This window comes from Gracilinanus agilis, chromosome 3 (genome assembly GCF_016433145.1).
Source record: "Gracilinanus agilis isolate LMUSP501 chromosome 3, AgileGrace, whole genome shotgun sequence".
Taxonomy (NCBI): domain Eukaryota; kingdom Metazoa; phylum Chordata; class Mammalia; order Didelphimorphia; family Didelphidae; genus Gracilinanus; species Gracilinanus agilis.
The window spans coordinates 28,531,206-28,544,169 of record NC_058132.1 but is presented as its reverse complement, the minus strand read 5'-3'; the positions used below and the strand labels follow the sequence as shown (position 1 = coordinate 28,544,169).

Here is a 12,964-nt window from a genome sequence, read left to right as displayed (position 1 = left end):
AACTTGAGAATTCCCAAATTAGAAAATGTTCATGATTTCCCTTTTCTGGAATTGTCCTGGGCTCCTGGAAGCCTGTGTTTACAATTAATCAGTCAATCGACAAGCATCTATCTATTAAGCTTGTTATGTGCTTAATAGAGGTTCTGGCGGGGGCAGCTGGGTAGCTCAGTGGATTGAGAGTCAGGCCTAGAGACGGGAGGTCCTAGGTTCAAAGCCAGCCTCAGACACTTCCCAGCTGTGTGACCCTGGGCAAGTCACTTGACCCCCATTGCCCACCCTTACCACTCTTCCACCTAGGAGCCAATATATAGAAGTTAAGGGTTTAAAAGAAAATAAAAAATAGAGGTTCTGGCAATACAGTGACAAAGATGGAACAGTGCCTGGCTTTGAAGAGGTTTTGAAAAGATTGCATTCTGTCAGAAGAGGCCACTTCCCGCTTCCCACCTATCTTGTTACTATCTAGAGTTCTGCCATTCCAGTCCTCGAAACCTCAGCATTGGGCTTCACTTCTCACTCAGACTCACCCCACATGCACCATCTCTTTGCTTTCATGGCCTCTCCCAGTCAGTCTACTTCCCTTCCCCACTCTTGTGCCATGTACAGGACCCTCAGCACCTTGTACAGTACAATGGAAAAGGGAATCCTTGGGGGCAAACCCTACAAGACAGCAACAGAAAGTGCCTAGAGGACAAAGTGTAGAACAGATACCTTGGAAACTTTGATTGCATGAAGAATACAGAGAAAAGAGAGAAACCAGATAATTTTAAAGGTCATGAATCAGAGAATGAAGATCTAGCATAGATAGAAAGAGAAGGTGGATAATGAAGAGCATAAAAGAAATCATTTTTGGAAAGGAGAGCAAAAATAAATGAAATTTTAAAAATTAAGGAATAGGTCTAGCCAAAGAGGAGGGGAGGAAGGGAGAATATCAAATGAGAAGAAGAGATGTCCAAGGGTGAGGTGAAGAGAGTCAGTAGGGTCAGGGCCACCTTAAAAAAAAAATAAAGTGACTGAAAGTCCATAGTATTCAGATTACAGCAGAAGAGGGAACTTGAAACTGAAAAGCTTCTGCACAGATAACATTAATACATGTAAGACAAGAAGGGAAGAAAAAACTTTGTATCAAATTTCTCTGATACAGATTGATATCCAAGATATAGAAACACTAAATGTACATGTGTGTATATGTGTGTAACTAATAGCCACTTTCCAATAGAGTGGTCAAAGGATAGAAACAAACAGTTCTTTTAAAAGCACTGCAAAGTGTTCACAACCTCATGAAAAATGCTCTAGAAAGAGAAGTGCACATCAAAAAAACCCAGTAAATTGCAAAAATGATAAAAAATAAAAAGCAACAGTCAATATCAGAGGGGGGATATAGGAAGAAAAGGCACACTGATACATTGTTGGTGGAACTGTGAAATAGTACCACTATTCTAGATTTGGAATTATGCAAATAAAGAGACTAAAAAGTCTAGTCTTTTTATACCAGAAACTCCTTTTCTGAACTTATACCCCAAAGAATCACTGATAAGGGGGGGAAAGTCCCCATGAACTCCAAAATATTATAATGGCACTTTTGTGACAGCTAAGGATTAGGAATAAAGTAAATGCCCATCAACTGGGGAATGGTTAAATAAATCGTGAAACATGAATGGAATGGAATATGACTGCACTGTAAGAATTGTTCTGTGTGAGGGGTATAGAAAAGCTTGGAAAGATTTCCATGAACTGAGAGTGAAGAAAGAAAAGCCAAGGAATCAGTAGACATGGAACCACAACAATGAAAATAAAAGTGAAATATATGATCCAGTGGGATTGGAATGAAGAGAGATGGGAAGATGCCCCCAACCTACCCCATTGGTGGCAGTGAGAGGTCCACAGATGTTCTACATTGCACACATTTTGGATTTTTTCCAAAGAATTGGTCAGCTGTGCTGATTTTTTTTTTCTCTCTAAAAGATACTTGTCATATGGGATGGCTTTCAGGGATGGAAAGGAGGAGGAACTTAGAGATACTATGGTGATGAGGGATACAAAATATTAATGAAAACTTATTTAAATTGAAAAAATGCTGAACAAAGGGGTTCATGTTTGACCTTGGAGAGAACGGGAGGAAACAGTGGAGTATATTGAGCAGTGATGTGGCATGGTCAGACCAGAACTTTAGTCACATCACCTTGATGGCCTGATGGAGAAGGAAAAGGAAAAAAAAACTATTATGTGTTGAGCTCTGTTACAAATATTATCCAATTTGATCTTGGCAGCAACACCTTGAGTTTAAGTGCTGCTATTCTTCCCATTTTCAGTTGAGGAAACAAAGACTCCAGGCCCAACACTCCTTGTACTGTAGTACTAGCTGCCTCTGGATTAAAATACAGAGAGATTTGGGGCAATGAGCCTAATGAGAAGGCTATTGATGGGGCAGCGGGGTAACCCAATGACTAGAGTACCAGGCCTGGTGTCGAAGGGCCTGAGTTCAAATGTGACCTCAGACACTTCTAACTGTGTGACTCTGGAAAAGTCACTTAACCTCAGTTGCCTTGCCCTTCCTTATACTCCTTCTGCCTTGGAACCAATATTTACCCTTTTTTTTTAACTCTTACCTTCCACCTTAGAGTTAACACTATGTATTGGTTCCAAGACAGAAGAGCAGTAAGAGCTAGGCAATGGGGGTTAAATGACCTGCCCAGGGTCACACAGCTGGGGAGTGTCTGAGGCTAGATTCGAACCTCAGACTTCCCATCTCTAAGCTTAGCTGTCAGTCTACTGAGCTACCCAGCTGCCCCCCAATATTTAATATTGATTCCAACACAGAAGGTAAGGGTCTATTCAAAACAACAACAACAAAAAAAAAACAGTGGGAGGAAGATGAAAGATCAGGAGACAAAGGTTCTGGGTTTTTCCAGTTACTACCCACATGTCAGTGGGCAAATCACATCACCTACCTGTGCCAGTTTCATCCTCTGTAAAATAAAGAGGTTCACTTGGAGACCCTCTGAGGTCCCTTCCATCTCTAAATCTGTGGTCCTATGAGTAACCCAAATCGAGAAACAGCAGGGCTTTTGAGAAAATGTATTTAAGGTGGCAATTAAGGTAGAAGGTGACAGGGGGAAGAGAGAGACACAGAGACAGAGAGACAAAGGGAGAAGATGAGAGAGAGAGGGAAGGAAAGGGAGAGAGTTTTGTGCTTGCTGTTTCATTAAAATTGGGCTCTTGGTGAGCAGAGATTGTTTCATTCTTTGCACTTGTATCTCCAGCACCCAGCACGGTGCCTGGGACAGAGTAGGTGCTGAATGAATATTTGCTGATTAATTGAATGTACTACCAGGAGTACAATGATCAGGACAAAGTAGGGTCCAGTTCCTCCCCGGGCCAGCCTATATTCTTCTGACCCCCCAAAACAGGCCCTCTTAGCCTCTCCCGTTGGTAAGTTGTGTCTTCTTTTTCTTTTTCTTTTTTCCTTTTTTTAAACCCTTACTTTCTGTCTTAGAATCAATCCTAAGTATTTGTTCCAAAGCAGAAAAGTGGCAATGGCTAGGCAATTGGGGGTAAGTGACTTGCTTTGGGCCTTACAGCTAGGAAGTATCTGAGGTCAGATTTGAATCCAGGACCTCCTCTCTCCAGGCCTGGCTCCTCTTAAGGGAGTCTGTCTCCTCGGCATGAGGCTAAGAGCCTCCCTCTAAACCAAGGCCTGGGTCTCCCCCTGTCTTGAGTTTGTCCTGAGTGCTCAGGAAAAGTGATGAGGAAGGAGCACGTGTTGGGGCATTGTCTGGGAGACCAAAGCAAGCACAGGTACAGTGATTCGCTCCCAAGTCCCCTACACCCCATCCCCTGGTGCCTCAGGAGAATGGCTCACCTTTATACAGGGCTTTGAGATTGGTCAGACACTTTTCTCAAGGCATTCAGAGACCCCATGTCCAATCTGAGCCCTGCCTGTATAGCTTTGGACGAGACTTTCCCTTCTAGGGGCTTTCACTTCTGTGAAGGAGGGGGGTGGACTAGCTGGTTTTTTTAAGCCCTCTCTCAGCAACAACTCTAAGCCAGAAAGACAAGGGCTAGGCAATGGAGGTTACATGACTTGCCCAGGGTCACACATCTAGGAAGTGTCTGAGGCCTGACTTGAACTCAGGATCTCCCAAGTCCAGGCCTGGCTCTCTATCCACTGAGCCCCCTAGTTGTCCTAGGACTAGGTGCTTCTAGAGTCTTCTAGAGTCTCCTCCAGAGGAGCAGGACGATGACCAGGGAAGGTGGTCAGGTACTTTCTTCTGTATCTTCTCAGATCCTCACAAGTCTTTTCCAAAGCTTCATTCCCAGAATGTGCCCCTGTGCTCTGGGCCCAAACACAGCTTTGGGCACATGGTTAGCACTTGTAAATGCTGGTTGATTGCTTGGGCCAGGCCCAGTGGATTCAGGAAGCACGTACTCCGTGCCCAGCCCAGTGCCGGGCATCCCATATTGTCTGCCCCTCAAGCCCAGGAACTTCTCGAGGGCAGGGATTGTGGGCGCCACTCATCTCTTCTTTGCTCACTGTTTCCCTTTCCCCTCGTACCAGGCTCTCCCATGCTCAGTGCTGATGGGTTGTGGCGATGGTGGCAGGTGGCAGGGCCCTATTCCCCAGACCTCTATGGAAAGGGCGAAAATCATGGAGACTGGAGAAGGAAGGTGGCCTCAAGGACATTTATTGAGTGTTCCCTCTGTACAGACCTTGGGGCCACAGAGGAGAAAGGGAGAAGGTGGGGGGCATTGTAATAAATAACAGGGACAGCAACTCCCCTCTGGACTGATGAACAAAGTAGATGGAGGTTAGAGAGGAGCCATGATGTGGGAAAGGAGAGGGCAGAACCAGGATCTAGGAAGATGGGGGGGGGGGTTGGGGAGGGGGAGGCCAGACTGCTAGGTCCTCTCCCCTTCCCTTCCCCCCTCACTTTGCCATGAGAGGAAGGGGAGCCAGAAGCTAGCCCTAGAAGCCACACATGGCTGTGGCTGGGGAGATCCTGGGGTGGGGGGTCCTGAGGGCAGGTAAGAGGCAGGCAGCCCCTCAGCCTCTCACTTGACCCGGATCTCTGCATACTCAGCCAATTCTTCTGTTAGGGTGTAGCTATCCTTGGTGGGGCGCTTGCCCAGATCCACATGGGCGTAGCTCAGGTCCAGTTCCGGGGGTTCCGCTCGAAGGCCCAGCAGCCTCCTCTCAGCGCCCAGGCGCCTCTCACTCTAGGAGGGGGTGACCATCGATCACCAGAGGTGTTCCTTCCTTTCACCTCCAGTTCAGGGCTTCTGCCCAGGAGGGCAAGAGTTTGCTGCATTTCTTCTCATCTCAGTCATTTCCTGTTGCTTACTGAGTCAAAGCAAGACTCTCCTGGCCCCCCAGCCCCCTAAGCCTTGGTTCCTGTTATTCCACTCTGCTGCGTGGTGGAGGGCCCAGCCTTCAGCCTGCGCTACGCATCTCCGGGTCTCCATCCATACCTTTTAGACCCTTCCACAATTCCCCTCACCTCTCTCCTGAGACAGAATCCTTCCCCACTCCCCCTCCTCCAGCGAGCCTTCCCTGATGACACCCACTGCCCTGGGATTCACTCTCAACAATTGGCAGACATGCAGTGTTTGGCAGCCGTGCCAGGGTTTTTCTGTGTATATTCCTGGCCTTTCCCTGTTCCCTTATAGGGGGACAATGGCTCCCCTTCCTTCATAGCTCCCCTCCATCTTTTCACAGCCTTACACATGGGGGATGCTTAGGACATTGTGGCGACTGACAGTACTGACTGATAGCTCAAACAGAGACAAAGACCACAGTGAGGACCAGCAGCTAGACAGAGGGCATGAGAACAGGGGCAGCTTGTCTCTAGGTCCCTAGCCCTCCCCCCCTCTCTCCCTCCTTCTCCCCACAGGCAGGGCTGGCCTTAACCTTTAGAAAGCCTGAGACACATGCACCCATGCACACACGTAAGCCCCGAGACCCCAAAAGGGTCCCAGAGCCGGAGACACTGAGGCCACAGGGAACCTACCTGGGGCGCTCAGTAACTTCCCAGGGTAGAGACCTCTTTGGACTATTAAAGAAGGAAACGGAGTCACAGTCCAGGGAGACCAGGGGAGAATATACATCCCCCTCCCCCTGGCCCAGGCACTGAGCACTCCATCCCCTATGCCCCTCCTCACCTATCAGACACTTGGCAGGACTATGCTTTCTCCTCTCCAAAGACTCGGGTCTCCTGCTTTCCGTCTCCCACTTCCCTCCAAGGCTCCAGCTCCCACTCACCTCCCACCGCTGCCAGCACCCCTTCTCCTCAACTCTAAATAGTGCACAGTCTGGTTCTTGACTTTCCCTGCCACCCCCTGGACCCCTCCCCCATGCCTGGTACTCCCTAGTCCTCACCTCAGATTTCTCGGGCACCCCCGGAATACGGAAGTCGCTGCTGAACAGAACAGGGGGATTCTCCCCACTTGCAAAGCTGGGGCTCTCAGTCATGTTCTTCCTATGAGGGCAGTATCCATCAGGCCCAGGGGGAACCCCAGTGTCTCCAGCCCCTACCCCTCTAGTCAGGTAGCAAGCTACCTTTTTACTAGTTCCCACCCTGATTCCCAAAGCTGTAACTAGGAAGATTTTTAGCTTGGGCAAAAGCAGTTGGTCGAGGCACATGGATGTAGTCATTGGGCTTCAAGGATTGGGGTGGGATGGGGTAGGCCCTGTGAGAAAGGGCATCACAGCAGTAGCACCCTTGGTGAGATCGGGGTGCGCTGCAGCCACTCAGTCAGGGGAGGACCACGAGGCAAGAAGCTTCTGGGAAAGAAGTCTACCCTCCCTGGCCCATTAGTGTCTTGAGGCAGTCTCATACTTGTTCTAGCTCTTGGCAGCTCCGCTGGCCCCTTCTGAACGTAGACTATTCGGTTTACAGGAAATGGCCCCCCTTCTCTAGCTGGCCACTTCCCTTCCCTGGGGACTTGCCATTTTGTGGCCCATCCGAGCCCCCACTCAACCCCTTCCTTGACCAGGACACTTGGGGGCTTCTCTTGGTGATAAAGTGAAGTCTCGAGGCTGCTGGGGATTCGGAGTCTCCGTTTGGATTCTCTCTGGTCACCCAGCCTGGCAGCTCTAGAGCATCCTCCCTCTCCCCCTGGTGGTAAGTGGTGAGAGGAGGCAAGCTGCCTCATCCCATAGAGACTCTCCACCAATTGGAGCTCCTTTCCCAGCCTCATTGACAAGCCTTATTGATCTGGGCTTGATAGCAGATCAAAGGCCGGAGGAAGGGCAGGGCCTTCAAAGTTGGACAGTCCTTTGATAGGACAGGATTTTCGTTCTTCAAACCCTTATCTTCTGTCTTGGAATAGAAACCATGTATTGGTTCCAAGGCAGAGGAGTGGGAAGGGCTATACTAGGCAATGGGAGTTAAGTGACTTGCCCAGGGTCACACAGCCAGGAAGTCCCTGAGGTCAGATTTGAGCCTAGGACTTCCCCTCTCCAGGCGTAGATGGAAAGGTTTTAAGGGTAATGATTCCAAAGGTAAAAGGGCATGAACCAAGAAGCTTTTGGTTGGGGTTCTTTGTCTCCTCAGACGATCCCAACTTCCTTATCAGAGAAGGCTAGAAGGAGGTCTTCATTTTGGCGCTGGGTCCCTGTGGCCCAGCACCCACTTTTATACATCGGAGGTGCTTATTAACAGACCTTGTTGACTGCATGCATTAAAGACAATGGGGGGTTTCAGGATTAATTGTGTGCAGTGTTCCCTCTGACTGGATTTCTTTTTGTAGACTCCGTTTGTTCATGTCCTGCCTTGCTCCTGGGGGCTTCCTAAGGACAAAGGCTCTCTCCCCTCCTTCCTCTACTCCCCTCCTAGCAATGTACAGCATAGGAGCGTACATGGGGGGCCTTCGTAAGAAAATGCACCTCTGTTCCATTAAAGTCAGATCCCTTCCATGTCCCCCATGTTCCCAAACCAGCCGCCTAGAAGCCACCACCACCCTGCCCTGGACAAGGGCTAGGAGGCATTGAATCTCTGCCCCCCGGCCCCAGCACTCTCACTTCCTGCGCGTCTGGGTGATGTAGCAGACGATGGCAATGAGGATGGCAAAGGCGACTACTGCTCCCACGGGCCCGATTTTTGCCCACATCAGTCGGTCTAGAGCCAGGAGAGAACCAGACAGCCGCAAGGCCCATCAGGGGGAGGAATGGTGTGGGGAAGGTATAGGTAGGAGTGGGAAGAGGCATGGGGCCTGGAAAGACACGGCCTCCCATCACTGGTCAGGGTGAATGGGGAGGAGGCCGAGGTCCCTCGTGGACAAGGGGCGAGGATTAAAGGGGAACCTCCCTCCTCCTCCCACTGCCGCCACGTCTGGCTTACTCACTGGCTCCCTGGAAGGGCAGCTCAAGGGTCTTGGTGCCATAGAGATTCCGAGCGGAACAGACCACCCTGGGGGGGGCTTGCACCTGCCCCCGAAGGGTGAGGATGCTGGTAAACACGAGCCCCGTCCGTTCCGAGTACACGAATTCCCGTTCCGTCTCATTTACGGTCACATTTCGAGATGGCAGCTCAAAGGCCACTGCAGGCTCCGGGTTAGACTTGACGGCACAGACACACTGTACCATGTCCCTCACCGCTGCACAGTGGGAGTCCAGGAGGATCACAGGGGCAACTGTAAGAGTGGGTACGCTAGCAATGCTTGGCTCGCTCCTCCTCTGAAGAAGCAGACATTTCCCTAACACCAGCCCACTAAACTATCCCTCGGCCCAGGGGATCCTCGAATCCTGCCTTTTCCAAGAAGCCTCCCCGAATCTCCTGGAGGAGAGCCCCCTCCCACCCAGTGTGAGTCTGGGCAGGAGGAAAGCACCCTGGCAGGGCGGAAAGAAAGTCAGGATATGGATAAAACATTGGAGAAGCACCTAGCAGAGCCTCCTCTGTGATCTCTCTCCTGTTTCTCCTCTCCTTTCCAGGCCACCACCTTCTCATACCTGGACCGAGTGGAGACTCTCCACCCAAGGTTAGCCTGCCCAGGCCACCAAGAAGATTCTTCCTCCTAAGGCACTGCCCTGACCCTATTTTCTCTCCTGCTAAAGAGGCTCCATTGACCCTTATTGTCTAGAAGTCAGTCTTAGAGCCAGAAGGGGACCTCAGAGGTCATCTGAACCCACCCCTTCATTTTACATCTGAAAAAATGGACTCAGAGAGATCCAAACTGTTCTTAAAGGTTTTCACAGTGTGGCTTTAGCATGAATTGATCGATCAATCAAATATCAGCTCTCTGTGCTCATTTGCAGGTAGATAGTGACAGAAGCAATCACTTTGGTTTACCTTTGGAATGCAGTCACTCCCCTGCTCTACAAACTTCATTGGTTCCCTGTTGCCCCTAGGATAAAACTTAGGATCCTCAGCTCAGCATTTAAAGCCCTTCCCAGCCTGCCTTGACTCTGCCTCTTCAGACTTATTCTCCATAACCCAGGCTGTACCTTGCACCGATTGTCCTTCATGCCTGGAATGCGCTTTTTCTTAAACGCCACATCTTAGAATCCTTAGATTCTTTCAGCCCCATTTCGGGTACCCGATTCCTCTCGCTGCTAGTACTGTCTCTCCCTTCACAAATGATCTCTTATTTCCTTTTCATCATAAATACTGCATCTTCGCACCCCTCGGCTCAACTACACAACCACAGTAGCTTGAGGACAGGCCCCGTTTTTCATCTTGGCTCTGTACTGGTACGTAATAAATGCCTTTTGGAATGAATAGAATTCCAACCAGTCACCTTTCCCCGAGATCTCCATGACAGGCCAAGAGTAGGAATGAGATTTCAGGTTCAGACCCTGACCAGGAATCCCCTCCTAGTCCCCAGGGGACGGGGAGCAGCAGGGAGGGGAATAATGGAGAGGGAGTGGGGAAGCTGAATGGGGCAGAGGACTCACACTCCACCGAGATGTTGAAGGCGCTGGCCCTCTGGCCATACTGGTTCTCGGCCACACACCAGTATTCGCCGTCATCCTCGGCAGTGACCGCTGGCAGCTCCAGCAGCAGCTGGCTCTCATAAATGACCGTGGCCAGAATCTGCTTCTCCTTGAAGATGGTGAGGATGGGGTCTGGGTTGCTTTGTGTGGAGCACAAGATGGACACAGCTTCCCCTTCCACGGCCACCACGGTTCCGTTTACTGAAGGTTTCCAGGGAGCATCTGGGAGCCGTGGAGAAAGAGACCATCTGAGAGGTGGGATGTTCCCCTGAACCCATCCACACTGTCCTGGAAACCAGAAACCCAGCCGTAACCTTGTCCAGACCCCAAATGCCAATCTAGGATAGCTGTAAACCCAAGCTGATGTTCAGAAAGCTGGCCCTAAATTCTAGGCCTTTTGTCTCTGGCCTCTTGTTTCTAACTATTGTGATTTTAGCTCCAACTCAACTCCAGCCTCATCCTTTAATTTTTGTAATCCTTACTTCTGGCTAGAATCAATACAGGTAATAGTTCCAAGGCAAAAGAGTGATAAGGGCTAGGCAGTTGGGGTCAGATGACTTGCCCAGGGTCACACAGCCAGGCTGTATCTGAAGCCAAATTAGAACCCAGGTCCTCGACTCCAGGCCTGGCACTCTATCCGCTGAGTCACCTAGCTGCCCCTGTTTAATTGCTTTTGAGAAATCTATGAGCCAAAGAAGTCTGTTTCCAACCCACTCCCAAGATATGAACCCAGTGTGCTCCCCTAACCCTCTCCTCTTATAATCTCTCCACCCCGTCCCCAGGGAGAGGAGATGGGGGAGTGTCTGCTCCCTAGATCTAGGGGAAATGACTTACACATGACGCTAAGGCCCACGGTGCGGTTGTCTTGCCCATAGGCGTTCTCAGCCAAGCAGGCATAGATGCCATCTTCCTCGGGGGTCAGGTCCTCCAGCTCCAGGGCCAAGCTCCTGGCCACAGCCTCCCTGAGTACAGCCCCGTCCCTCATCCAGGTGAGCAGAGAGGTTGGGTTACTGTCTGCCCCACAGAGCAAGCTCACCTGTGAGCCCTCAATGGCCTCCACAGAAGTATTCATCTCCACAATTAAAGGGGGGTCTGAGAGCAGGGACACCAAGAAGTTTCAGGCAATTCGAGCATGTTTCTGGTGTTTATCTGAAGACCCAAGTTTTCCCAAAGGCCTCCCTTTCCCCCCAGCACCCAGACACTCACCCTGTGAAGCCCACCATCGTTCTCCCAGATCCCAGGTACCTTCACCCTACACGTTCAGTCCCTCCCTCCCTCCCAGGGCCCAGAAATTCAGGGGAAAGTTTCTACTTCCCTCTTTAGACTCTGGTACCTCAGGATCTGCCCTCCCCACCTCCAGGAACTGTCCCCAAGCTCACATTTAATGTCCAGGCTGGCGTAGCCCTCAAATTGAAAGGTGGTGTTGGGGAAGGTGACCTGGCAGCCAAGCCGGTGCCCGTTAGCCTCTCGAGTGGGCACGAAGTGCAGCAGTGAGGCCTGCAGCCAGGTCCCCCCATCCTCCCGCATCCTGCCCAGCACAGCCGGAGCCCCCAGGCCATCATGGCCCAACCAGCTCAGCGTTGGGTGCAGCTCAGGACAGTTGTCAGGCACCATGCAGCTGATCTCCACTTCTGTGCCCGCCACGACTTCAGGGGGCACCACGATGCTGGGGGTGTCTGTCCGGGTTTGGGGGAGTCAGTAATGGAGCCACCCATGGCTTTTCTCCCTCTAGCCTGACAAGTCTCCCGAGGTATTCTTCTCACTTTCCTCATTTGTGGGCCTACCCAGCCTTCTACACTGACCCCTAACGTGGGGAGCTTAGTGATCTCATTCACTGCCCGCTTGTTTCTTGGTCCAGTGTTCTCTGCTTTGCCCTGGATGGAGGTCTGCATTTGTATCAGTATGTCTGCTCTAGGCTGTGCCCAAGGCAGGGGCAGCTCTGTGTCATCCCCTCTCCTTTGGGCCCAAACTGTCATTATATTCTTGGGCTAGAGTCTTAGAAGCCGGGGCCCCTGGGGACTGTGATGATGGCACTAATGCAAAATAGGAAGCCTAAGAATCTGGGCACAGGAGCCCTACCAAGCTCAGGGCTGAGGGTTAGTCTTAGTCTTGATAAGTTAATTCTCTACCTCCCTCCCACCCACTGCATCCTTTTTTTGAGATTCTGGGATTGAAGCAAATGCTTGGAGGCTGGAGAATTGGGTGGAAACGGGTGAAAGCAGGCAGAGAATGGACTATTGTAGGTAGAAACAGGAGCGAGGACAGAGAACACTGGACTTGGAGACAGGAAGGCCTCTCTTGGAACCCCAACTTCAATTCTTTTTTTTTTTCAACTCTTCTCTTCCAACTTAGAATCAATACTGTGTCTGGGTTCCAAAGCAGAAGAACAGTAAGGGCTAGGCAATGGGGGTCAAGTGATTGGCCCAGGAAGTGTCTGAGGCCAGATTTGAACCCAGGACCTCTTGTCTCTAGGTCTGACTCTATTTGCTGAGCCACCCAGCTACCCACCCCCACCCCCCAGTCTTTACTAGCTGAGGACCACCTGAGACCCACAGTCTGACTTTCATTATTCCTGACCCCCTTTAGAAGGGAGATCCTCGCCGACAAGAACTGTTTGTGGCGTTTTCTTTGTAACCTCAGGGCCTGGCACCATACTTGGCACATAGTAAGCCTTTAAAGAATTCTTAGTGACTGCCTGGCCTGCTCTCTGCACCAGCACCAGGCCCAACACAATCCCTGCCACCAACATCTCTGAGTCTGATTGCACGTGACAGCCCAGGCCAGGGTGCAAGGAATTACACAGACCCATCCTCCTCCTGACAGGGTGTGAAGGGGGACCCCAGTTTACAGTCCAAGGACACCCGAATACAGACACAGACACAGAAGGGGCAAAGCTTTGTGTCTCTGTTGGGGGATAATAATAGCATCCACCGCCAACAGGTGTGGTGAGTGAGGAGTGAGGGCTGCTGAATGTATACAAAAGGCTTGGTCGACCTTAAAATGCTTGTGCTCTCTCTCTCTCTGTCTCTCTCTGTC

At 50.7% G+C, this 12,964-nt stretch overlaps 1 protein-coding gene across 1 annotated transcript; it reads right to left on the bottom strand.

Annotated features, from left to right (window-relative positions):
• Positions 1-4,676: 4,676 nt before the first annotated feature.
• On the bottom strand, positions 4,677-12,737 carry MAG (myelin associated glycoprotein). The gene is made up of 8 exons (XM_044668611.1): positions 12,584-12,737; positions 11,308-11,604; positions 10,763-11,020; positions 9,890-10,150; positions 8,341-8,628; positions 8,018-8,114; positions 6,374-6,473; positions 4,677-5,214 (listed from the first exon to the last, which is right to left on the bottom strand). Exons 1-8 carry the CDS (start codon positions 12,735-12,737, stop codon positions 5,050-5,052), a joined length of 1,620 nt encoding a protein of 539 aa, XP_044524546.1. The 3' UTR covers positions 4,677-5,049.
• Positions 12,738-12,964: the final 227 nt, after the last annotated feature.